The sequence below is a fragment of the Trichosurus vulpecula genome, chromosome 1 (assembly GCF_011100635.1).
Source record: "Trichosurus vulpecula isolate mTriVul1 chromosome 1, mTriVul1.pri, whole genome shotgun sequence".
NCBI classification, from domain to species: domain Eukaryota; kingdom Metazoa; phylum Chordata; class Mammalia; order Diprotodontia; family Phalangeridae; genus Trichosurus; species Trichosurus vulpecula.
Window position 1 is genome coordinate 246,731,631 of NC_050573.1, and position 26,834 is coordinate 246,758,464.

The 26,834-nt window shown below is 39.0% G+C and overlaps 1 protein-coding gene across 3 annotated transcripts in view; it reads left to right on the forward strand.

Moving 5' to 3' along the window:
* The first annotated feature begins 19,962 nt into the window (after nt 1-19,962).
* The window catches only part of PSMA8 (proteasome 20S subunit alpha 8), a 35,910-nt gene continuing 29,038 nt past the window's right edge, over nt 19,963-26,834 (forward strand). For all 3 annotated transcript variants that reach the window (XM_036738911.1, XM_036738903.1, XM_036738920.1), the window contains exon 1: nt 19,963-20,064. In XM_036738911.1, coding sequence (XP_036594806.1) covers nt 19,963-20,064 — 102 coding nt within the window. The remainder of the gene's footprint in view (nt 20,065-26,834) is intronic.

Consider the following 26,834-nt stretch of genomic DNA (forward strand, 5'->3'; position numbering starts at 1 on the left):
TCTTCAAGAATGAAGGACAGCAACCAACCAACCATTGTATATATGCTGTAGACAAAAAATTTTTTACAAGATTTGGCCACTGATTGGATAGGTAGGTTGAGTAAGAGTAATGTGAAATTGGAGTTTCGGAAAGAGACTAGGGCTGGTGACACGGATCTGGGAATCATCTTCTAAGAGAATTGGACCCACGGGGGTGAATGGGATTCTCAATAGGGAGAGAGTATAGAAAGAAGAGAGGGCCTAAGAGGGAACCTTTGGGGACACCCATAATTAGCAGGCATAATAGGAATGAAGACCTAGAAAACAAGAATGAGAAAGGGTGGTAAAACAGGTAGGAGGAGAACGAAGGGAGAGAGCAGAATCACAAAAAGACAAAGAGGAGAGAGAGGATGGCATGAATTGGTTTTAGACCTATTCGGCAATTTTGTGATTTTCTCTAGTTCCATTTAGCTACACATGGGTCGGGGCCAAAGAGTTGAAGAGTAAGTGCCAATCTCCATTGATATAGAGAATTTCCTCACCAGGAGTTCTCTGTGCCAGTGAAATCATAGCTCTGTTCCCACAAAAGCATATGTCAGTAGATTGGTAATATTATTGTAAACAAGACTAGAAGAAACAAGAGACATAATCTAATCCAATTCTCTCATTTCACAGCTAAAGAAAGTCCAGAAAGTGATTTGCTCAAGAGAGTTTATACAAATAGAGTTAGTGGCTGAGTCAGTACCAGATCTTTTGACTTCTAGTTAAAGGTGCTATACTGCAGGAGCAAATCCAAATTTTTAAATCCTCTGAGGCTAATTTATGCAATACTATAATATGTATACAGATCATGCAGACTTCACTAGTTTTAAAAAGAGATTTCCTTAATATGGATTTTTCTCAATTAAAATAATTGTACAGTCTTTTGTCAAATGATTTGAGGAGGTTTATGTCTCTGGGGTACCATAAATTCTTCAGGATCTAGTGGGAAGGGACATACTTGCTTGCCTCTTTTAATTGGGCTCAGAGCAAAAGCCCTCAGGTAAAATACTTCAAAATATTTTTGCTCAGTATCTCAATGGCATTTGACAAGTCACTTTGAATTGTGTCTTCTGCAGATTGCAATGTTATAAGAAGAGTAACATGGATCTATGTATGCCTGTAATCATTATTCCTTGCAAGAACAAGTTACATTACTTAATTCTCTGGGAAGGATTTACTTTTCAAGTCATCACTAGATTTTAATAGTTCTACACATGACTTTCTACATATTGATCACTTAAGCTAATTTTTTCCTCTTTTTTGTCTTTTAAAAATACTCTTTGTTGTATGGGATGGCTTTCTGGGAGGGGGGAAGGATGCTAGGAGAAACTATGGGAATGTAAAAAAAAAGACATCAATAAAAATTTATTTTAAAAAATGATCAAGCTACCACACTAAGAGCAACTCTATCATCACAGCACTGACAATAAGCCCTCTGAAAGGAATTACAGATGACACCACACAAACACAGACATACAAGCAGAAGACAACTAGATATTTAATCCTATTTGGAGCAATTTCATGGTTCTGATTGCTAATTTCAAGCTGTATAAATTTCATGTAAAATTACAAATCATAAGTTACAAAACTAGATTTTTAAAAAACAAATTAGGTTCAAAAGAAAACTATGCATCAACCATTCTAAATTTAAACTAAGAATAAAACATAACAGTTTTTAAAAAAGAATTATAGGGTAATTTACATATATGTATATATATATTTATTTCTTTTGATGCTCACAAAAACTTATGAGATAAGGAGGGCAATTATTATTCTCTTTATTTTATACAGGATAAAACTGATGTGCAGAAAGGTTAGTAAATATACAGAATAAACCTTGTTTCAAGATGTCTAAAGCAATAGTGGAGGAAACCTCTTGCCACATTTTAGAGGTCTAGCAAGGTGATCAGTAAAACCACCATCTCTTTCTACTTGACCTCTGTCTGGCCTATTCATGTGCACGAATATCTTATTTGATCATATCTATTTGTATATGAATTAGGGTAAGAAAGGGCAGAATTATTAGGTTATAATAGTGACATGAAAGGCTTTAGAGAAGCCCAACAAATACCTGAAAAGGGTCCCATTATGTCTAATGATAAATAAATCTGAAAAGAATAGGAGGGAAGTGACAGTGAGAAGGAGGAGGGGGAGTAATGAAACATTTTTAAAATATACAAGAGAGAGCAGAGAAAGTTTAGAAGGGGACATATAACTTGGCAGTGTTGAATTTAATATATTACAAAAAGCAAGCTGCGTGCAATAGATGCATGGTTTTATTATACCACCTTTTCCCTGACTTCCTTTGCATGTGGAAATGTTCATATTTGTTGATGCTTTTCTAGCTCATAGTAATTAGAAAATTCCATTCAAAAATCTGGAATCATTGTCCTCATTCATCATCTTCCCCCTAAATTATCTCCTCCTCCCTTTCTCTGTTGATGACAACCACCATTCAACCAAGCACAAAAACTCAGTCATAGGTATTGGAAGAGCTCTGGGAATATAGGCACATTAATACACTTTTGGTGAAGCTGTGAATTGTCCTAGTCATTCTGGAAAGCAATTTGAAACTATGGCCCAAAATTCATTAACTCTACATACCTTTTGATCTATTGATACTATTAATAAGCCTATACTCCAAAGTGATCAAGAAAGAAGGAAAGGATCCATAAGTTTAAAAATATTTATAGCAGTCCTTTCTGTAAATGATAAGTATTGAAAGCTAAGGGGGTGCCCAACAATCGGGAAATGGTTGGATAAATTATAGAATTAATGGAATATTATTCCTCTGAAGAAATAACAAATGGGATAAATTTCAGAAAAACCTGGAAGGATAAATGGATAGATGGATAGAAGGAAGGAAAGAAAAAAGAGGGGGGGAAGAAATATGAGAAAAGAATGGAAGGAATCACAGACAAGACAGACTTCAAACATGCATGTTGAATATAATATATACTTGAAAAGAAAAATTAGGCTCTACATAACAGAAATCCACAGTTCCACGTATAAAATCCTTCTGTTCTATACTGTAAAAAGTGGAAATACTCATTTTATTGGTGCTTGTCAAAATCAGAACAAAAAATTAAATGAAACCTTTGGCTTCAATCTTTGGCCTTCCGTCCTTTTCACTCCTCATGACCTATCTATTGCCAAAATTCTGTCAGCTGTACTTTTACTACATCTCTCCTATCCATCTCCTTTCCTCTATCAACACTGCTCCTGTTATTCAGTCATGTCTGACTCTTTGCAACCCTGTGGACCATAGCACCTACAGGGATTTTTTGGTAAAAGTACTGGAGTGGTTTGCCATTTTTTTCTCCAGTAGATTAAGACAAACAGAAATTAAGTGACTTACCCAGGATCACATAGCTAGTAAGTGTCTGAGGCTGAATTTGAACTCAGATCTTCCTGACTCCAGGCCCAGCACTCTATCCACTGAGTCAACTAGCTGCTTCCATAAACATTATTCTGCCCTAATTCTGACTCATCACCAATTACCTTGTATCATTATCACAAAAATATTCATTTAAGTACTCTACCTCTAGGTATTTCTCCTCCAACAGTTCAGTCCTCTACCTTGACACCACCTTATCTTTCTTTTTTTTTCTTCTGTGTATCCTTCCATTAGGATGGAAATTGCCCAAGTTCAGAGATGGCAACTAGGTGGTGAAGTGAATAGAGCACCAGGCCTGGCATCAAGAAGACCAGAGTTCAAATGTGACTTCAGATGCTTACCGGCTGTGTGACCCTGGGCAAGTCACTTAACCACGTTTGCCTCAATTTTCTCATCCATAAAATGAGCTAGATAAGGAAACAGCAAACCCTTCCAGTATCTTTGCCAAGAAAACCTCACCTAGGGACATGACTGAAACAACTGAACAATAACAAAGTTCAGAGATTATTTTAGATTTTGTTTTTAAACTTCTGGAGTACAGTGTGGTATATGGTAAATTTAATTGACCTGCTACTGAACAGAGCTATGACTAGAGGAGGAAAAAGGGGCTTTCCCTGAAGGAGAATAGGGATGTCACTTCCTCCCAGGGACATACTTCATCCCTCTGGTGGTCAGAGGTCTCTGCACTCATTCCTTATAGTCAGTGGTGTGCTGTTAAATGTTTAAGACACACTTTTCAGTTTAATCTACATTAATTAACATTTTCTCCATTATTTTCTTAAGACTAGACAATCAGCAAAACAATAACTCAAGCCCTAATTTCTAGTATTTGCTGATTTTGGAGTTGCAATTCCTCATACTCAAAATTTAACAATAGGTTTTCCTAAGCTGGTATGAGCTAGCTCAAGCACATCTCTGTCTACCAGTCTTCAACCTAAGCCAGAGGTCCACAAACTTATTTTGGTCTACCACCCCCTTTTCAAAAAAAAAATTACTCAGCACCTCCCCCCTGCCGGAAATCTACTTTCTTTAACTCTTTAATGTTTTTTTTAAGTTTGTATCATTACAAAAAATATATATAAAATATTTTTTTCTTAAAAATGACATCTTAAATTTAATAATTTACTGTAAATTTCTTGCATTGAAATTTTGATGATGTGATTTTATGTCATATAACCATATAACATGGTATTGTAAACAAGTCATTACACACGCATATTCCTGTGGCTACATGCTAGACTTCCCACAATGTGGGACATGCTCACCTGCCAACACTTGCTTGTTAAGACCTATTGGCAGACTTGACCACTGATGGGTTATAATTTGCATTCTGTGTGTTAATTTGGAAAACAATGTAATTACTACAACTTTAACTCTGTTAGACAACAGATGAAACATGTATGAACAGTTTTTTAAAAGTTTTCTTCTTTTCCTTATGCTTCCACCACCCCCTTATTTTTATTCAATGCCCCCCAATTACACCCAAGGCTACTACGGACCCCCCCCCCATCATTCCAGTGCCCCATAGAGGGCAATATTTCCCACTTTGGGAACCTATGCAGGCATGACTTAGGTGACAGACTGCTGCACACATTTCCAGACATGTCAATGTGTTGGTTTGTTTTGTGTAAATTTTTCTTTGTTACAAGGGAAGCCTCTGTGAAGGTGGGTTTATTGGGAAGTAGCAGAGTTGTTTTTTTAAAAAGCGCTAATAAAACCTAAAAACAAAGTTAAGCTCACATTCTTCAATTGCCCCTCATTTTATTAAATGGGATTGCGCCACTAGGAAACGTACCTATAATTTTTTCCTACTTAATGACAAGATTTTTCATTTCTGACATTTTCCATTCTAATAATTTTGTCTAGAATTGACCAATCTATACTCATAAGGGTTGATTTCAATTACAAACTTTGGTATCCCAATATATGGAGGCAGCTAGGTGGCTCAGTGGATAAAGTGCTGGGCCTAGAGTTCATATTTGACCTCAGACACTTACTATCTATGTGACTCTAGGTGAGTCACCCAACTTCTGTTTCCCTTAATCCACTGGAGAAGGAAATGGTAATGTGTGAGGTAGTAAGAGAATAAAGTGTGAAGACTTCACAGGGTGTGTGTGTGTGTGTGTGTGTGTATGTGTATATATATGTATATATATATATATATATATGTATTATTAATGTTTGAGAATCAATATTTAGAGAAAAGGGAAATGGGATAAATTTGAGTCTGTGGGAATCTGATTATTTAGCCTTTAGGAATGTCTTTCTCCCCCTTCTTCTTTAGATTTGTAGATGTCACCTCAGCTATGAATGGAATACAAGATTGTGAAAGCTTCCCTATGAATAACTCAGGCAAGGTGATACTCAAATAGTACAAATTTAGTTAGGATGTGGACCTCACTAGGCCTAAGTTTCATTTTCCTGTAAATCATATGATTTCGGGGAAATCAGATGGTATTCCCCTCTCCCCCTCCCCTAGCCTACTCACAAACCACCATCTTAACATTAAAGTTTCCTTATAAGGTAATTCTGTAGTTTCTGTGCTGATATTGGGTAAAACTTATTCTTGGTTAGATTGTGAGGCCACCTGTCCCCGCAAATGGGGATGGGGGTCCAGCCTCTGGGGTGGGATTTCTTAGAATTGTTTGTACAAGGATATATATCCCCTTGCTTGCCTTCTTCCCCTTGCCTCTCTTCACTACCATCTCCGCTCTGGTAGTGGGAGATGCCCGATTCTCGCAAGACTTGATCAAATAAAGTTTCTGTTTTGTTTCTACCTTGAGAAAGCCGAGTCACCTCTGTTTTTTTATTTGAGTCAATGGTCTGTTGTCCCACACAGTAAGCTACTCCAACATCTTTGCCAAGAAAACCCCGTGGACAGCATGGTCCATGGGGTCACAAACAGTCAGACATGATTTAATCAGCTGGACAACAACATCCCAATACACACTGAAATGCCCTAACGATATATAATGTAGATTTTGAGTCATAGCCACCTTCCAAAGAAACAATAAAAAATCAGTAAGATGGTAAATTTTTATTCTCCTAGATAAAATGTTAGTTTGCAGGTGCAAGTATCTTGAATAAGCAAAAACATGTCAAGTTCAGCAGTCGGCACAAATGGAAACAAAAATGACAACAGGGACGAGAATTCTTGTAGAGTTCTGATTAAATTCTCAGGAAAAGAATCCCTTACTAGCAAAAGTACCTAATATAAAGTAAAAATAATGTAACATCTTAGTAAAAATTCCCTTAGAGTTAAGAATTTGATGGGAATGCCTAGAGGTTAAGATTTTATTTCAAGATACAAAGCCACACTGTTGTGATGCAGCATCATTTCCATTCTTCACAGGCATACTGCAACAAATCAAGTAATACACATCGGAAGAATGTGCACAACCTAGTTCAGCCTCAGCGTTTATCGTCCAGGAAGGAAGGACTATTTGTTCTCCACCATCCTTTTTGAAAGGAGATTTTTGCAGCAGAGATTACTTCTATCTTTTGTAGCGAGATGGTTCTTTGATGCCTCTCCCACTGGGAAATACCTTTCAGGGAAACAGATTAGCTTCCACTCACAGAATCACAGAATTTTAGAGCCATAAGGCCCCTCAGTGTCAATCTAATCCAATCCATACTTCACACCACCCCCCACCTCTAACTACAACATTCCCAACAATAAGACATCCTTATGTTGCTGAAGACCTTTAAAGAGTGGGAACCTGTTACTTTGTGAGGTAACCTGTTTCACTAATGGAGAGCTCTGATTTTAGGAAGTTTTTCCTGACATGAAGTATAAATTGCCTTTTTGCAACTTCTATCCATTCCCCTAGGATTTTGCTGTCCATGGTCAAAAACCTCTTCTACTAGATAGGCCTTCAAATCCTTGAAGGAAGCTTGCTTGTGCTGACTTATGGCTTCTCTTCTCTAGGCTGAACAGTCTCAATTCTTTCAAATGATCCTCATATGGCCTGGCCTTTCACTATCCTGTTTGCCCTTCCTTGGAAATCTTCCAGCTCATCAACACCCTTTGTAGACTGTGGTAGCAAGAACTGAGCACAATGCTCTATATCCTGACCAGGACTGAATACAGTAGGCCTATAACCTCCTTATTACTGCACACTAAGCCTCTCTTAATGCACTCCCAAGCCTCTCATAAAATCAAATGAGCTTTTTTGGCCACCATATTATACTTTTGATTCCTTGACACCGTTCACTCAAAAAAGCCACAGATCCCCCTTTCATCTTGCCTTTATCCGACCAAGGACATCTATGGGAAAAAAAAAACAAGACATAACACTATGATTGGTTATCTTCAGAGATGAAATCCATTGAGTGCTTCACCTTTAACTTAAAAGAGATGGCTTTGTCAATAAATAAAAAAATCAAGATGCATTTATGGGACATTCACTACATGCACACCAGAGTAACAAGTGCTTTGGGAAATGCAAAGAGAAGCAAAAATACCAACAATAACAACAGAAAAACATAGTTCCTTCCCTTAAGGAATTTTAGGTCAAGAAGAAAAACCATATACACTCAGAAATTAAAGAACAATTGCAAAGCAACAAGATTCTATGACATACAAACCACTCAGAATACATTGGCGCTAATGGAATACTGAGTACAGGAATAATGAAAATAGAGGGAATTTAATCACTAACGATTTCTTGAAAGAGATGTCTTTGGAGGTGGCTCTTAAACAGAATAAGGGTGGGAAAAGAGAGAAAGAATAATAGCACTTCGGGAGGTAGATCACAGACTCACGGAGTTTCAGAGTTGGAAGGGAGCTCAGAGGGCCGTGTCTGAGATGTGGTAGAGGAGATTCCACTTACAAAACTCAATATGCATGTGGTGCAACATGAAACTGAATACCCCCTCTACACACATCCCAGGGAAATGGTCAACCAGTCTTTTCTCGAAGCCCTCTAATGAGGGAAAACTCTTTACTTCTTCAGCCAACCCACTGATTCCTGCAAGGAAAGTTCTCCCTACAGCAAACCTCAATTTGCATTTTTGCAACTGGCATCCAGTGATCCTACTTCTTTCCTCTAAGGCAGCACTTTCCAAAGTATGATCCTTGAGACCTTTTGAGGGGATCTGCAAGGTCAAAACTGTTTTGGTAATAATACTAAGATTTTTTAAAAGTATTTTCACTTATTTCATTAAAATTTCCCAAATACATATAAAAAAAGTTAACAAGCATTTTTAAAAATTTTAATTTCCAAATTATCTCCCTCTTTGCCTCCCTCCCTCCCACTTCCTAGAGAAGGCAAGCAAATTGGTATCAATTATACATGTGAAGTCATACAAGATATATTTCCATATTAGCCATGTTACAAAAGAAAACACAAAATAAAACAATAAAAATAAAGAGAGTAAAAAAAAAGTGTCTTCAATCTGCATCCAGAGTTAATTAGTTTGGGGCAGCTAGGTGGCGCATACTGAGTAGAGCACCGACCCTGGAGTCAGGAGGACCTGAGTTCAAATGTGACCTCGGACACTGGACACATGTACTAGCTGTGTGACCTTGGGCAAGTCACTTAACCCTAGTTGCCCTGCCTCCCTCCAAAAAAAAAAAAAAAACCAAAAAAACAGAGTTCATTAGTTCTTTCTCTGGAGTTGGATAGCATTTTTTATCACGGGACCTTTGGAATTGTTTTGGGTCATTGTCTTGATCAGAGTAGCTAAGTCTTTTACAGTTGATCTTCCTTACAATATTGCTCTTACTGTATATAGTGTTCTCCAGGTTCTGCTAACTTCACTTTGCATGAGTCCATGTAAGTCTTCCTAGGTTTTTCTGAAACCATCCTGCTCCTCATCTCTTATAGCACAGTAGTATTCCATCACAATCATATACCACAAGTTGTTCAGCCATTCCCCAATTGATGGGCATCCTCTGAATTTCCAATTCTTTGCCATCACAAAAAGAGCTGCTATAAATATTTTTGTGCAAATAGGTCCTTTTCCCTTTTCTTTGATCTCTTTGGGATACAGACCTAACTGTGGCATTGCTGGGTCAAAGGTATGCACAGTTTTAGAAGCCTTCTGGGTGTAGTTCCAAATTGTTCTCCAGAATGATTGCACTAGCTCCTAAGATGTTTTTATTTCTAATATAGTAAATATCAATAGTTATAACTCACATAAACAAAAGCTCTTGGGGCAAGGGTCCTCAAAAACTCTTAACAGTGTAAAAAGGTCCTGAGACCAAAAATTTGAGATGTTTCTAAGGCAAGAACTTCATAATTTTTTTGTGCTATGGATACCCTTTGATAATCTGTAGAATCCTCAAGACCACTTCTCAGATAAAAAAAAAGTTTTATATAATAAAAGGAAGTGTTCAGAGATTCTGGGTAGATGGTAGAATAGGTCAGAAAACTTTCAGCTCTCCAACTTTCCTCCATACACACACACAGAGCAATGCCTCAGAGAAGCAAAAATAAACACTGGGTAAAGCTGGTGAGCTCCTAAGGCAATCTGAGAAGACCCAAGACCCAACCTCCAGGGGCAGAGGTTTGGCCTGAGTGAAATACAAACACATCTAGTCCAACTCTGCAAAATTAACAAACGACAAGCCCTAGGGGCATCTGGGTTTGGGAGGCAACCTCAGCCTTAAACCTTAATCTCCAGGACAGTGTGGGGATCTGATGGTTGAGTAGGAGAAGACTGAAGGACCTTCCACTGTCTAGCACAACTGTGCTGACCACATGCGTCCTGGGCTGTGGCTGTGGGGAGAAGGAGCTAGCACACACCTGGTGAGTGCAGTAGGGAGAGGCAGGAACCCTGTTGTCTGTGGGCACTTGCAGGAGAGCAGAGTCCCTGATTTCAGACTTTCAGCGGAGAGAGGACAGCTGTAGCTTGCAGCCACCAGAGGAGCAACAGGGAGCAAGATCATTTGTAGGACAATATCTTAGAGGCCCTAGCTGTGGCTTAGGAGTGGAGAGGAGAGCCCAAGGTTTGGCCCCGAGAGAGACCCCAGAAAATAACAGTAAGAAGGACCTGAGGCTTGGGGCATCATTCCCCATACCTTGGGACTACAGCTTAATTGCACTAATAGCAACTAAAAAACAAAATAAAACAACAAATAAAAATAGGCAAAGGAGAAAGAACCCAACCATAGATACATAGAGAAGATCTGGGTTCATATTCAGAAGAATATAATGGACCTAAAAAAAGCCCCTCCTTTTTCAATGAGAAATGTCAAATTGTCCCAAGCACAAAAAGAGTTCTTAGAAGAACTTGAAAAAGGACTTTAAAAATCAAATAAGAGAAATCAAAGAAAAGCCAGGGGAAAAAATAATAGCCATCCAAAAAAGCCAAGAAAATTATGAAAAGAAAGTCAACCAACTGCAAACAGAGAATCAAAAACTTAAGGAAGAAAATAATTCCTTGAAAACTAGAATTGGGCAAAGGGAAGCTGAGGGCAAAGGGAAGTTCTGACACACCAAGAAATCATAAAACAAAATCAAAAGAATGAAAAAATAGAAGAAAGTGAAACATCTCATCAGAAAAACAACCAATGTGGAGAATAGGTTGAAGACAAATAATATAGGAATAGTCAGACTACTTGAAAATTATGACTAAAAAAAAAAGAATCTTGATAACAAGATTATAAGAAATTGTCAAGGAAAATTGCACTGATGTTAAATAGAAAAATTCCACCAACCACCAGAAAGACATCTCAGGAGGAAAACTTACAGGAATATCATAGCCAAATTTCAAAGCTCTCAGGTTAAAGAGAAAATATTGGAAGCAACAAGGGAAAAAAAATTTAAATATCATGAAGCTACAATCAGAATTACACACCTAGCACCTACTGTGTTGAAGGACTATAGCTTTTGGAATAGTACATTCCATAGAGCAAAAAAGCTGAGGTTACAACCACGGGTAACTTACCCAGCAAAGTTAAGTATAACTCTGAATTTTAAAAAAAGGATATTTAATGAACTCAAAGACTTTCAGGGATTTTTTTTTTACAAAACCCCCAGAACTTAAGGGAAAATTCGACATATAACATCCAGGAGAAACATAAGGTAAACATTAAAGACCAATTATCGTTTACTTTGTGTGTATGAAAATATTAGTAGTATTCGTACGATTGTCACCATTATTTGGGTAGTTTGAAAGAAAGGTGTGGGCTGAACTGAGTATGATGGGGTGATTCTAAAAAAAATGAAATTGTAAGGTGAGACGAAAAGGAGCAATTATTTCATACAAATGAGGCATAATAGGAAAAACTGATACAGAAGAAGCTAGTAGGGAGAGGGCAGGTAGTGCTACAACCTTACTCTTATGGGGAACGGGTTAAAGAGGGAACAACACACATATATATGCATATATATAAGGGCATAAAAGTATTCTAAATTCAGAAAGAAATAAGAGGGCAAGGGGATAGGGTCAGGGAAGAGGATAAGGCATAAGGGAGAGACTCATTAAAGGGGTGGATAGTTGCAACAACAAGCACCCAGGATGGCCTGCTAGCACAGATTCTTTGATTTGCTTTTCTAAAGGAAAGTAACTTTTAAGGGGTCAACAATCTTACTTTAATTACATTCACTAGTTCAGGGGAAAGGCCAGCACCCTGAATGTGGAGACAATGTAAGCGGTGCATCAAACATCTGAGTAGTTGAGAAATGGGGGGCTATTAAAAAAGGGCTAAAAAGTCCTTCTCATGAGCAAGTCCCCAAAGCAAAATCTCACCTCAGAATATGTGTGTATATATATATTTGGCTAATACGCTCAGAGCCAGAAGGCATCACAACTCTCTTTACTCCGTGCCTAGTACCAAAAGATGTGAAAGCCTTCCTACAAGCAAGCCTCCCAGTAAGAAGCCTCCCCCCATGGGGCAGCTAGGTGGCACAGTGAGTAGAGCACCGGCCCTGGAGTCAGGAGGACCTGAGTTCAAATTCCGCCTCAGACACTTGACATACTTAGTAGCTGTGTGACCTGGGGCAAGTCACTTAACCCCAGTTGCCCTACCTTCTTCCCTCAAAAAAAAAAAAACCCTACCCCTAAGTAAGCTCCTCCTTAGGCAAGTTCCTCCCCCAGGGGGCTCTATGTGACTCAGGATATATCACAGCTGTGACTGAACACATGTGGTCACATGGGCCTATTAAAGGACAGGGAAGATTTCCTATTTATTAACATTGCAATAGGTTAAGGAATAAGAGGGCAAGGTGGTGGGTAGAAGTAAAGCAGAAAAGTGAGAAGAGACAGAGTAAATAGGGTGAGATAGTGAGGAAAAATAGGAAGAAAATACACAACAAGTAATTGTAGCTTAGAATGTGAATGGGAGGAGTTTATCCATAAAGCAGAAACTGATAGCTGATTAAAAACATGAATTCAACAATATGCTGATTTCAGGAAACATTACAAAAATGAGAGACACACAGATAAAATAAAGGGCAGTAGTAGAATTTAGTGTGTAATCATGATCTCAGACAAAGTTAAAGTTAAAATAGATTTCATCAAAAGTGAAAAACAGAGAAACTATACTATGAGTCAGCAATATTATTCAATACTGTTTTAGACCATTTAAAATACCTAGACAATATAAAATACCTGAGTGTACACCTACCAAAGCAGACATAGGATCTATATGAATATAAATATAAAACATGTTTTATACAAATAAACTCAGATCTAAATAATTGAAAAATATTTATTGTTCATGGGTAGGTAAAGCTAATTTAATTTTTAAAATGACAATTTTACCTAACTAATCTACTTATTCAATGTTATCCCAATTAAATTACTAGAAAAATTATTTTACTGAGTTAGAAAAATTATTTTTTTTCGGCAAGGGGGAAGGCAAGGCAATTGGAGTTAAGTGACTTGCCCAAGGTCACACAGCGAGTGTGTCAAGTGTCTGAGGTCATATTTGAACTCAGCTCCTCTTAACTCCAGGGCCGGTGCTCTACTCACTGTACCACCCAGTTGTCCCTAGAAAAATTAATAAAGTTCCTTTGGAAGAACAAAAGGTCAGGAATTTCAAAGAAACCTGGGGAAAAAGATGTAAAGGAAGCAGATTTAGCAGTATCAGACCTTAAATTATATTTTGATGTGAGAGCATTGTTGAAGTGTAAAAAAAAAATCATTTCAATTATTTTAAATTAAAATTTTCTTGCATAAATAAAACCTATGTAGCCAAGAATAGAAGGAATGCAGAAAATTAGGGGAAAAACTTTCATAGACAGTCTCTCAGATAGGATATGATGGGTTGAAATATTGCTGTGGTATAGGAAATGATGAGCTGGTTAATTTAGGAAAACATGGAAAGACTTGGACTTATGAAGATAACTACTTCAGAGAAACAGATGACAGGAGGAAATTAGCATAGTACAGTCTTACATATATGTGTATGAGTCTATATATGTATATATGTGTATGTTTATAGATATCTATATATGTACATATATCCACACTTAATTGTAGCCTTCTTTAGGGTGAGGGGAGGGAGGAGGAAAAAATTAAAGTAAAAAGTACACAGCAGAAAACAAAAGAAAACCAACAAGGAAGCAAAGAAAAGCCAGGCAGCTTTGAAAATACTGTGTAGTATTTGTTATATAGCTTTTCTTGCAATAGAAATATATTATTTTATGTTGAATACTCTCTTATGGTTTGCTGTGTATATGAAAATGTTTTTTTTTCCTTTTTCATTTTGTATTTAAGTTTAAAATTTTTTAAAATTTACAAAAAAATCCAGTTCACTTGCAAGTAAAAATAAATATATAAATGGATAGATAAATAAATAACAACAATAACAAAGGAAGTAATCCGTTAGAAGTTAGTGAAAATAAAGATGTCATTTCTTTCCCCACCCAAGTTCACAGACCTCTTGCAATCTCTTCCCAGACATGTCTAACTCCAGGGTTAGAATCCTTGCTCTAGGGCCAAGGAGAACAAATCATTGGATAATAATTCAAAATTTGGTAGAAGCCTCAGATACCGGATACTTCTGACCTGACAGATGCTAAAACCGAGGCCCACGAAGGTAAGATGACTTGCCTATGGCTACTGATGAAAGAGTTACCAGTGGAAGTTGAACCCAGCTCCTTTGAGTCTAGAGCCAGTATTCTTTCCTGACTATACCATCCTGCCTCTTCGGCTTTGTAAGTTAGTCTTTTTAAATAAGGGACCATAGCTATCACATCCCCTCCACAATCTCCTCTCTTAATTAGACATTGTTAGTTTCTTCAACTGATTCTCATATGGCATTTTTTACTTGCGAATGAGATTTTTTTTTAACCCAAGTTTAAGAATATCATCAATCTGCAGTCATTTTTCAGTCGTGTCCAGTTCTTTGTGACCCCATTTGGGGTTTTCTTGGTAAAGATAATGAAGTGGTTTGCCATTTCTTTCCTTAGCTCATTTTACACATGAGGAAACTGAGGCAAACAGGGTTAATTAAGTGACTTGCTGAGGGTCACTCAGGCAGTAAGTATCTGAGGCCCCATTTGAACTCAGGCGTTCCTGATTCCAGTCCCAACATTCTTTCCACTGTGCCACCAAGCCACCCTGATGCCTCTATGTCCCTGAGTAAATCACAACCTCTGATTCTCAGTTTCCTCACCTGTAAAGCGAAAAGGGTTTGCCTCAATGACCTCTGAGGTCCTTTCCCAGCTCTAAATCCATCAGCCTTTGACTTTATCTCTATTAAACACCATAATCATCATAGCTAGTCACAGCTAGCATATATACTGTACTTTCAAGTTGACCAAGAACTTTATACTGTCTCATTCGACCCTCACAACAGCCCCGTGAGGTAGGTGCTACTATTATCCCCATTTTACAGATAAGGAAACTGAGGCAGACAGAAGTTAACTGACTTAAAGTCATGCAGCTAGTATCAGAAGCTGGATTTGCACTCAGATCATCCTGAATTAAAGCCTAGCACCACCCAGCTGGCTAGTCTTACTGGTTTCAAACCAGCATTCTACCCTGTTAAGATCATTTTGGGTCCAGTTTCTCTTCTAGAGCTTAGCACAAGTAGGCACTTAAAACAGCCTTTATTGTTGTATTAAGTTGTAGTAAGTAGTATACAAGTAGTATTAAGTAGGCACTTAATAAATGCTAGCTGATTGACTGATGGATATCAGCTACACCTCTTAGGTTTGTGTCATTAGGAAATTTGATTAGCATGCCATCCATGCCTTTACCCAAGTCATTAATAAAAATGTCAAATGGCGCAGGGCCAAGTAAAGCGAAAGTTAAGCTAAAAGCATAACAAGTTATACATTTCCTAGAACAAGGAAAAATGAAGACAAAAATTTTTTTTCCTTGATACCAGATATATCTTTCAAATAGTAACCCTTTTCCTTTTTCCCTGTTTAAATAGTATTTGCAAGTATTGGATTATAGGATTTATATTTGATATTAGAAGTTTCATTAGAGGCTATACAGTCCAAGCCTTTGATTTTACAGAGGAAGAAACTGTTGAGACCAGAGAGGTCAAGCAACTTGTCTAAGGTCACAAAGTGAAGAAGTTGAAGAAAAGCAATTTGAACCCATATCCTCTGACTCAAAAAATCAGGGTTTTCCTGTTGCATGATTCTGCCTGCCTGTTTTAATATTTCAAGGATTTGCAGTTTCATCAGAGGGAATAATCCCTCCACCAGTGCAAATTATAGCTAAGCTAAATAATAATGTTTTAAATTATTGACATAATTCAAAAAAAGCTTTTCATTCAAGGTAAATGAGTTCCTTAATGAAGCACTGTTCCTTATAAGAGCTCTGATTATTTAAACTTAGTACAATTTGAAAACATTCACATGGATGACCAGGAGTTACAAGGAGGGGCAAGGCTCACAGAGCTGAGAGTAGGAGCAACATGCTAGCTATTTTTATTGTGTTTTCTATCTGACCTGTAATTTCATTTGAGTAGGGAGATCCAGTTCAGGAACTTTCCCTACCGTTACCTACTGGCATCTTCTCTGTAATGTTACAGCCTTAGAATGTTTCCTGGGGGCACTGAGAGGTTAGGTGACTTAGGTTGTGTATAATGTTCTCCTGGTTCTGCTCCAGTCACTCAGCATTACATCATGTAGGTTTTTCTGGGTTATTATGAAGTCCACATCCTCCCTGGGAAGATGTTTACGAATTAATGCAGAATGAAGTGAACAGAACCAGGAGAACAAATAAATAGCAACAATATTGTAAAAAACAAAACCTAACTTTGAAAAACTTTATAACTCTGATCCACTCAAAAGCATACAATTTCAGAAAATTCATGATGAAATATACTACCCACCTCCTGAGAGAAAGGTGATAGACTTAGAGTGCATCCTGACATGTTTTTTGGACACAGCCAATAGAGAAATTTGTTTTGCTTGTCTATATGTATTTGTCATAAGGGCTTTGTTTTTCTTTTCTTTTTTAATTCAGGAGGGAGAGAAGAAGTAGAAGGAAGAGAAGGTGGACTTTGAGTAATTTCAAAAATTACTTTTAAAAAGCATTTCCTAGTTATCAGAAAATGGACACTCACAGATTAAGCCCTAATTACAATTTTTCCAATGCTTTAGGCACTCCCATATATGGATTACAAGTACCCTTTGTCTGCAATTGTCCTCAGCCCTATTAACTGTAAGGCCCAAAGTACAATTAATTTTTTCAGGTAAAGAGATACACGTAGTATCAATTTGTTCTAAAAGAAGTAAATGAGTGGTAAGGTAGAGGTTAAATCATTTGCTGCATGACAACATAAATCAGTAACTGGGCAGAACAGAACTCAGTAACTCAGAACTACATCATAGGATCATTGAATTAAAGCTGGAATGGACTTCAGAGACCACCTAGCCCAAAAGCCTCCCTTTTCAGATGAAGAAACTGAGACTCAGAGTGGCTAAGTGTAACCCACTGTTACACAGCTAGTAAATGACAAAGCTGGTATTTAAACTCAGATCTACTAACTCTAAATCCAACCATCTGGCCAATACAACTGGATTTGGTGCCTATATTTGGGTCACTTGCCTGGACAAATCTGGGAAAATCACAATTGCACACTGACTTTTCTCACATCAAATCACTTCCTTTCAAATATTCTAGCCAAAGTGTAGTAATGGCATAGGGGATCAGGGAAAGGATTATAAAGGCAGTCGCATTCCAAACTGCAAGGTCTCTACCCTAGATTTTCTAAATGTGGTTCTTCTTTATAAACTGGCCTTGTGTTTTGTTGCCTTTCAGATGCTAAATAACTTCAAAACCTGTTTTTAGGGGAGGTATGGGAAAACATTTCCCCTCTCAAAAGGCTAACTTCTGACTAGCTTATCACAACCCTGTACAGTAGCTATTTTAATGTCATAATTTTAGCTTTGGACTATTGTTCTCTAGATAGAGTTTTTTTAAGAGAACTTTAATAACAGAATACTTTTCTCTATCATAATAAAATGCTGCCAGTGTTTGCTCTTGGCAAAAGTCCTGAACCAAAAATTTTAGATCACAGTTTCTTGTTTTGTTGGTATGTGTAAATTTATTTATTTCTAAAGATTTTATAAGTAAAACTCAAAAAATGGAAACAATCCACTTTTTTTCTTTTTCTCAGCATTATTTACAATTCCTCCCAATAAGGAAATTGGAGTTCATTTTGATTTACAGGGTAAAAGATTTAAAATTAGCACTCTCCTGGGCAAATACAAGTTTCACACTGCACACTAAGATGATGGGTTAATTCACTTAGTGCATTTAAGATTAATCACTTTTTTCATCTTAGATAATGCTACCTTGTTAAAAAAAAATTCTACACTTGGTAGTCAACAACAAAAATGTATGTAATTTGTGGCTTTTAAAATTGTGCAGATTAAATTTATTAAGATAGTAACAGAAATAAACTGTTTACTTCTGTGTACTCTTCTGAACTATTTTTGATGTTTTTTCCTCCCAGATTTTCTTGCTGCGGTTATTTAAACAGCTGTGGCAGTCAGTGATTATGTTCTAATTCTGCCTTTTTCATTCTTTATCACTTCATGTTCTCCTGTGTTTTCTTGATTCTTCATATACTTCTCACGGCACAATATTCTTTCATTACATACATATAGCATAATATGATCAACCATTCTTAATGGGATGCAAATTGCTCTTTTAAAATTTATTGCTATTCCTAATAATGCAATGAATTTTTTATAGATGAGTTTTTTTCCTGTTAACATTTTCTATCTTTGCAAAGTTAATGGCTGTATAATGATATCTCAGAGTTGTTTTTATTTGTATGATTATTAGAGAGCTTTAACAATTTTTCAAGTGGTTATTGATAATTAACATTTCTTCCATTATTTAAAAATTTATTATGTATTTTTTCAGTCTTCCTCAATAAGCTTTTTTAACTATCCATTTTTAAATTCTGAGTTCCAAATTCTTTCCCTCCCTCCGTTCTGCCCGGGCCCCCCCCGAGGGGCAAGCAGTTATAAATTATATATATTATAAATCATTATAAATGCGATCCTCCTTACTTTTAAAAAATGCAGATTATGTCTTTTGAAATAAACAAAAACCCAGAACAGAACATAAAGTTAACAGCACATTTTTATTCTTCCCAATGTTATGCTATACACTCTCTGATACTAAAGGTAATAATGGAACAATTCCCAGCACATCGTGCAAATAAAAAGTTAACAACTCATTCCTATTCTTCCCGCCGTCCTACTATACCGATACCATACGTAATAAAGGAACAATTCCGGGTGCCTCAAACAAATTAAAACTTAACAGCGCATTCTTGGTCTTCCCGATGCTATGACACTCTCTGATACTATAGGTGATAATGGAACAGTTCCAAGTACCTGCAAACAGCCCCAGAATGCCGAGGATAATAATGGAGGATTCACGGCATCTCCGAGGCGCAAGGCCAGCTGCCCTTTCGGAAGTTTAGAGAGCTCTCGGGCTGTTGAACTTACAGTTAGGGATGAAAGTGGGTACTGTAGGAGCAGGAAGGGGAAGCGGGCCCGTTCTACTCAATGGGGTGTGTAAGAAGAAGGAGCAACCTGTTCTGGTCACCTGCGTAATACACCCGAGCTTTAATTAAACGTTTTCTTTCCGCAAAATTCACAAGCCCGCAACCGTGGGAATGAGTGCAAGTTTTTATCTCCTTCCGTACCTGCTTGTTTGCGGGACGCAGGAATGGATGCAGAAGCGCTTCTCCTCACCCGCAGCGTAACGATTTACGCGGTTAAAGCGCTTTCGGTTTTACGCACATTTTTCTATCACTGAATCCAAAAGAAAAAAAGGCGAGGGGGGTGGTAGGGGGGAACATAGTTCGACAAAGTAGCTGTAAGTGGTCGGAAGGAGCGGCGGGGTTGGGGGAGGGGCACGTCAGGGGAGAGGAAGAGCCTGGGGGTGGAGGGGGGGGGGGGCCTAAGGCTTTATAAAGCGCCCGAGGCGCATCCTCCGGCGCACTCGTCGCGTTCCTGTGGGCAGATGAGGAGCTCCCAGGCAGGTGCATCTCTCTTCTCGCACGTGCAGCCGCGCATGGGGCGAGTACTCGTTTTGCTCTATTGGCCCAAGAGGCGGCGGCTCATCGTCAGACGGGTTCGGTTCCGGCTCGTCCTCGTTCTGCTATGGCGGCCCGTTATGATCGTGCGATTACCGTATTCTCTCCCGACGGCCACCTATTCCAAGTGGAATATGCGCAAGAGGCAGTAAAGAAGGGATCGACGGCGGTGAGTCTGCTCCTCCTTGCCCAGCGTCACCCCCGGGTCCCCCTCGCTGCGTCCCTTTCCGCGGGACCCGTGCTTCCCCGGGACGCCCCTTCCCGACTCTCCCGGGGAACCCCAGGCCCACCCGCCGAGAGCGCACGAGCTACCGCGCGGTTCCCCGAGGTGCACAGGCCTCCCGCCGAGCGCTTGGCTCTCCAGGCCCCGGGGGAGGCTCGGGCCCTCTGCATTTCAGCTTCACCCCGCAGGAACCTTAGGGCCGCGGAAGACGCGGAGGTGGGTGGGTGGAAGATGCTCCTTTTTTTCGGGGTAAGGAAGGGCTTGAGCTCCCGGGCCAGAGTGGGGGTGGCTCGCGCCTCGTGAAGGTGTGAAGGGCGGTGGCTGCGGGGGGGGGGGAGGGGCCAAAGGAAAGAAAGCACGTGTGTTCCCCGGGAGCGGGGCCTGGGTTCGGATCTCAGTCCTGCCAGGCTGACTTGGTGTAAGGCTTTAAACTTTCTTGGGTCTCTCAACTATTAAAGCTAGCAAATAATGTTATATAGTTACATATTAGGAAATTAAAGTTGGCATATATGTTCATTATATGTGCATATATGTATATAATTATATATATAGTCTCATTTGATTCCCCTCAGTGGTTTTCCCAAGGGAGATAAATGACCTTGCCCGCAAATATCTTTAACTTTCTTGGGTCTCATAAAAATTAAAGCTAGCAAATAGTTCTGACAATATAAGTACATATAATGGTATAATATATAATGAAAATGAATGTGTACTTCTTTATCATCTATATAAGCAACTATGTAGGTATCTAGGCTATACACACGCATGTGTGTGTGAATATATAGATCTCTCTCCTCATTTGATCCCACGACGCTGAGGGACAGATCACCTTGCCAGAGTGACCTTGGGCAAACCTCTTGAAAATTCCTGGGTGTCTCGATGGTTAAAGCTAGCAAATAATATATTCTTGTATATGCAATAAAATTTTTATAATAGAGAATTACAGAGTGCGTAGTGTACGTGTATGTGTGGGTCCGCATTTGATCCCCACAACAATCCTGGGAGATAGATGAGCTTGCCGGGGTGACCTTGGGCAAATCTCTTAACTTCCCTGGATTTCTCTTAATTTAAGCTAGGAAATAGTCGTAATTATAGAATTCTATCTTACATATGCAGTATAATAGAGAATTACAACACTCTCTCTAGCTGAACCTGGCATCAGCGAGACCCAAGGTTTTATATAAAAACTCATTTGATCCTCGCAACAACCCTGGAAGAGAAGTGCTGTGAATGACCCCCTCCCCTTACAGACCAGGAAACCAGGCAGGCCGGGGTTGGTTTTAAGGGTTTTGCAAAGCAAGTTTCCGTAGCTCCGAAGGTGAATTTGAACTCGGGTCTTCTTGACGCCACGTTTTCAGCCACAGCGCCACCTAGTTTTGGTTGGAGTAGATCCAAAATTCGCAACGCCTCTAAAACTCGTGCTAAAGGGAAAGACGCCGCCGCCCCGCCCCCAATATTCTAGATGGAGGTGCTGGGGTGCGATGGGGAAGGATCTCGATGGTTTTAGAGTCAGCCCCGGGGTTCGGGTCCAGGCTCTAACTTTCGCTCCCGGCCCGCCATGGCCCAGTTCCGATCGTAGATTTAGGGCTGGATGGGGCGTCAGAGGCCACACCCTCATTTTGCAGACGAGGGAACCGAGGCCCTCCAGAGAGCCAGCGCCTGCGCAGGCGGCGGGTGTTTTAGGCGGGAATAATCCTTGCGAGCGTTTAAATGAGGCTTTGAGTTAACTAGCGGCCGAGGTCGGTGCAGTGCTTGTCCTCGCTCCGCAGAGGAGGCGCCCGAAGCTTGCCCGGGGCTGCGATGGTTAAGTGCCAGAAGTGCGGATTCAAACTCGGTTTATCCGCTCGTGCCACTTAACCGGCGCAAAAAAAAAAAAGTACATAAGGGGAAAAAACTCTGGAGTTTGACGCTTGTAGGGAAAACCGAAAACTAGCGCAGCCACACCCTGGAAAAACCGCGCGCTTCATCGTAGCCCCGCCTCCCCCTGAGATTCAAACCCCGGACTCCAGGTCCCCTTCTTCCTCTATATGGCTAAGCAGCTGTTGCCTCCCTGTCCGTTACCGGGAGCGGGGGGGGGGGGGGGGGCGGGTCATCCCCCCCCCCGGGCCAAAAAAAAGGCCTTGTCTCCCAATGTGATCAGTGAGGGTCCTTGGAGGGGGCGAGTCGCCGCCACGTGCTGACGCTCTGGCGTCTAAGCTGTAAGATGGGGAAGAGTAACATTGCCTTAAGTACTTAGCAGGGCAGTTGGGTAAAATGTCAGGTGCTATATAACCGACATGACTTGTGTAGTACGTCAAGGTTTCTCTACCCTCGTGGTAGTGGCTGATGGAGTGAGTGCTTAGGTATGAAATCAGAAGTTCTGGGATTAAATCCTTCCTCATTCGTTAAATATATGACCCCGGGATGGTCAATTAGCCACCCCAGGGTGCAATCCGTTGGTGGAGGGATTTTCCAGCCTGGGATTCACCCAAGCTGACAAAGTTCAAAATATTTGCCCCCTATATTCGTGTATTTGTGTACATAGATTAAATTTTATCAACGGCAAAAGAAGATCAACAAATCAAATATTTTGTAATTCTACCCCACAGTCTAGTACCAGATGCTGTCTATACAAAAAAAAAAAAAATAGACTGAGGTCTTTTGTAGCCTCTCTACGATATAGAAGCACTCAGTTTTTTATAGTTACTAGGCGGTATGTGGATCAGCCCCACTTTACTCATGAGGGAATTGAAGCTTAGATAGGCATTGACAAGTCTTACCCAAGGTCTTAAAGAAGTTAAATCGAAGGGCCAGAACTTAGAGCTTCATTCACTATTTAGAAAAACAAGGCTGATGGGGTAATTTCCTTTAGGTTATGGCCTAAATGCCATAAAGAAAGTAGTGTAAGGCAAATTGAGGTGCCTGCAATGCAACATGGAGTAGTATTTATATAATATATAATGTAATATATGATAACATAATTTAAATAATATTTAACAGAATCAATTTATAGAAATTAAGAATAAGCCTATCAGTTAAGAGTGCGTTTCACAATTTGTTTTATTTATGCCTAGTTTCCTAATTTAAAAATGAACCGGAATCTTGCTTTTTTAAAAAATTACATCAGGTTTTGCTTTTAAGTCCTATTTGGAATTTTTTGGGGGGGGCACAAATTGTGTAAATCCACTTTTCTACCAAATACACAATTACGAATCTTTCAAGCACACAACTAACAAGAGCATGACATTAAGAGATTTAATGGGGCCTCACCATTGTTGGACATTTTGTAATGTTGGCCCAAGTAATAGGCAGTTATCATAATATAGAAGAGAGGAAAGGCTTGAAATCCAGCCCTCAGACACTTAGCTTTATGACCCAGGGCAAGTCACTTAACCCTGTTTACTTCAGTTTACTATTCTGTAAAATGAGCTGGAGAGGAAATAGCATAATACAGGATATTTGCCAAGAGACCCTTAAATTGGGTTACAGAGTCACATGTGACTGAAACCAATGAACAACAATATACAGCTTTGAGTCCTGTGACATCACCTGTTTGGAACTTTAAATAATCAGCATGATAATACTTGCCATAATTACTTCATAGGGTTGATAATGAGGAAAGTATTAGAAATTGCAAAGCTTATGTAAATTTGAACATTATCTTTTTTGGTTTAGTAGACTATAAGCTTCTGGAGGACAAGAGCTATTACTGTGCTTCAGGCTTTTGCTCCCTGCTACTTATAACTGTGTGGCCTTGGGGCAAGTCGCTTTTTCTGGGTCTCAGTTTCCTCATCTATAAAATATGGAGTTTGGGATAATTGACCTCTATATCGCTCTCTGATTCCTCTTTCCCTGATGCTTTAATGCACAATTCTGAGCACATAGTACATGCTCAACAGCTGATGTATTTGCATTATTGCTGATGTCAAGTTATAACCACACTAGACTTACTAAAATTAAAAGTATACAAATGCATATCAGCTAAATATCAGCTAAGGTTGCATTTCCCAAGTCTTTTTTTCTATGCCTATATATGCCTAGGAACAAAAAAGAACCAGGTTTTTTCTTCTTTCTTCTCTTGGGTCCTTGTGCATTCTGGAATTTCAGAACTCCCTCCACCTTCTCCCTCCTCCTTTTTTCCACTTTCTCCCTCTTCCCTTCCTCTCTCTCTAGATATATAGATATATATATCTAGAGAGGGGGGGGGGGAATGTACATGTAGGTATGTGTGCACATGTGTACATGTTTGATATATGTAAATATTTCATATGCATATGTAAAATTTCAGAAGTCTGTGGAACAGCTAATTTTTATGCATTCATTTTTCTTCCCTTTTCCTACCTGGTAAATCATGGAAAAGAGAGTTAATTAATTCACTTTCACTAAGTATTTCATATGCAAAGTGTTGAAAAAACAACACTGGGAAGAAAGATGAGGTGGTTTTTTTCAAGTCATCCTATAATATTTTTAAATTAAATGGTCCCCCAAAGTTTTGCCTCTGTTTTTATGAGTAATTTATTTTTTTTGGTAATGATAAGTTTAAGAAAAGCCTCCTGTGCCTTAAACCAAAAGGGGGCTATTTTGATAGAAATGTTTCCTAACCCCTCCCAATATGGTATGTAGCATCTGGCTAGAAAATACGACCCAGGTTTCAGAGCTGAAAATGAAAGGAGTAATGGGAGAAGACTGAGGTGTAATAAGAAACCACTTTGGCTCATTTAAAATGTTTTAGAAATGCCATAGAACTGATGGATAGCTCCTTTGTAATGAGCTGTAAAAGGGTAAGGATATAAAAATATCTATATTGGGTATTTTTAAAGATACATTACAAGCATGAGACAGTTTTATCTCAGTGGATTCTGAAATTGCAATTTATATCTTTGTATGCCGTTAGTCTGTGTTTCCTTGAGGGTGCAGTGACCTTTTTTACATAGTGTAAAGTTTATAATGACGGTTGTTTAATAAGAATGCTGGAGTAGTAGTATAGGAATGCAGTAGGTATAAACACAGAAAAATAGTTAGGATGAGCCAAGAAAAGCCAGTGTTGACCAGGGTGTGGATGAGACACTTGGTTCTATCCATATGGATACGATATCTATCCATCTGTGTTGATCATGGCCTCCTCTATGCTTTTTTGCATAAAATAGATGAGATATTCTCAGGTAAAAGGTGTTCCCTTAATTGCAGTTGAAAAAGAGATGATAAAGTAATTATTTTGGGCCCTGCTTCCTTCTTGTACATTGACTGACGGCATGATTTGAGACAAGAGACTTAGCTTCTTTTTTTCTCAGTTTCTTGTTCTCTGACACTTGTATAAAGATCTGGTAAAATTGTTGGTGGAGTTGTGAAATGATCCAGCCATTCTGGAGAGCAATTTGGAACTATGCCCAAAGGGCCATAAAAATGTACTTGTCCTTTGACCCAACAATAACCACTTCTAGGGCTGTATCCTAAAGAGATCACACAAATGAGAAAAGGACCCACATGTACAAAAATATTTATAGCAGCTCTTTTTGTGGTGGCAAAGAATTGGAAATCAAAGGGATGCCCATCGATTGGGGAATGGCTGAACAAGTTGTGGTATATGAATGTAATGAAATACTATTGCATAGTAAGAAATGGGGAACAGACGGACTTTGTTATAACCTGGAAAGACTTACATGAATTGATGCTGAGTGAGGAGAGCAGAACCAGGAGATCATTATACATGATTACATATACATGGTATCTCTAAGATAGACTTGACTCTTCTCATCAATACAGGGTTCAAAGACAGCTCCAAAAGACTCATGATAGAAAAAGCTATGCACATCCAATGAAAGAATTATGGAGTCTGAATGCAGATTGAGGCAAACTATTTGCTCTCTCTCTTTTTTCCTTCTTTTTTGGTTTTATTTCTTCTTTGTCATGATTCATTCTATTCGTTATAATTCTTCTTTATGACTGGACTATTATGTAAATAAGTTCAATGTGAAGGTATATGTAAAACCTACATTGCATTACATGCTGTCTTGGGGGTGAGTGGGAGGGAGAGAAAATTTGGAACCCAAAAACTTGAGGAACTGAACATTGTAAACTAAAAATAAACAATAATTTTTTTTGAGGGCAAAAAACCTACTTTTTATTGCTTTACAATTCACCAGATAAGTAATTTTAAACAGTTTCCCCCTCCCCCCAACATAAATTTATTTAAAAAAAAAAAGACCTGGTAAAGCTGTGTGACCACCCTGGGCAAGTTGCGTACCCCTGTTTGCCTCAATTTCCTCATACATAAAATGAGCTGGAGAAGGAAATAGGAAGCCACTCCGGTGTCTTTGCCAAGAGTTGGATGCAACTGAAATGACTGAACAACAACTGCTAGGCGTATTAAGTTTTAACCAGTTGGTACTGGTTAACAACTGGTAGAGATAATAAGCTCTCTTTTCAGAAAGAAATGAGTCCTTAACAGCATTTTTCATCAGATTTTCCTTTTCTTTTTTTTTTTTCTTTATCAGATCTCAGATATGAGCTGAAAGGGACCTTGGAAGCTATTTAGTCACACCTCTTGTTTTTAAAGTTGGGGAAACTGAAGCCCAAGTGACTTGCCCCCAGGGTCACACAGGTTGTGTCAGTGGTCAGATTTGAACCCACATGTAGAGTGGATAAGGCACTGGATTTGGAGTCTGGTAGCCTGGATTCAATTCAAACCCTGCCTGCAGCACTTATTAACTTGCATGTCTCTGAGCAAGTTAAATTCT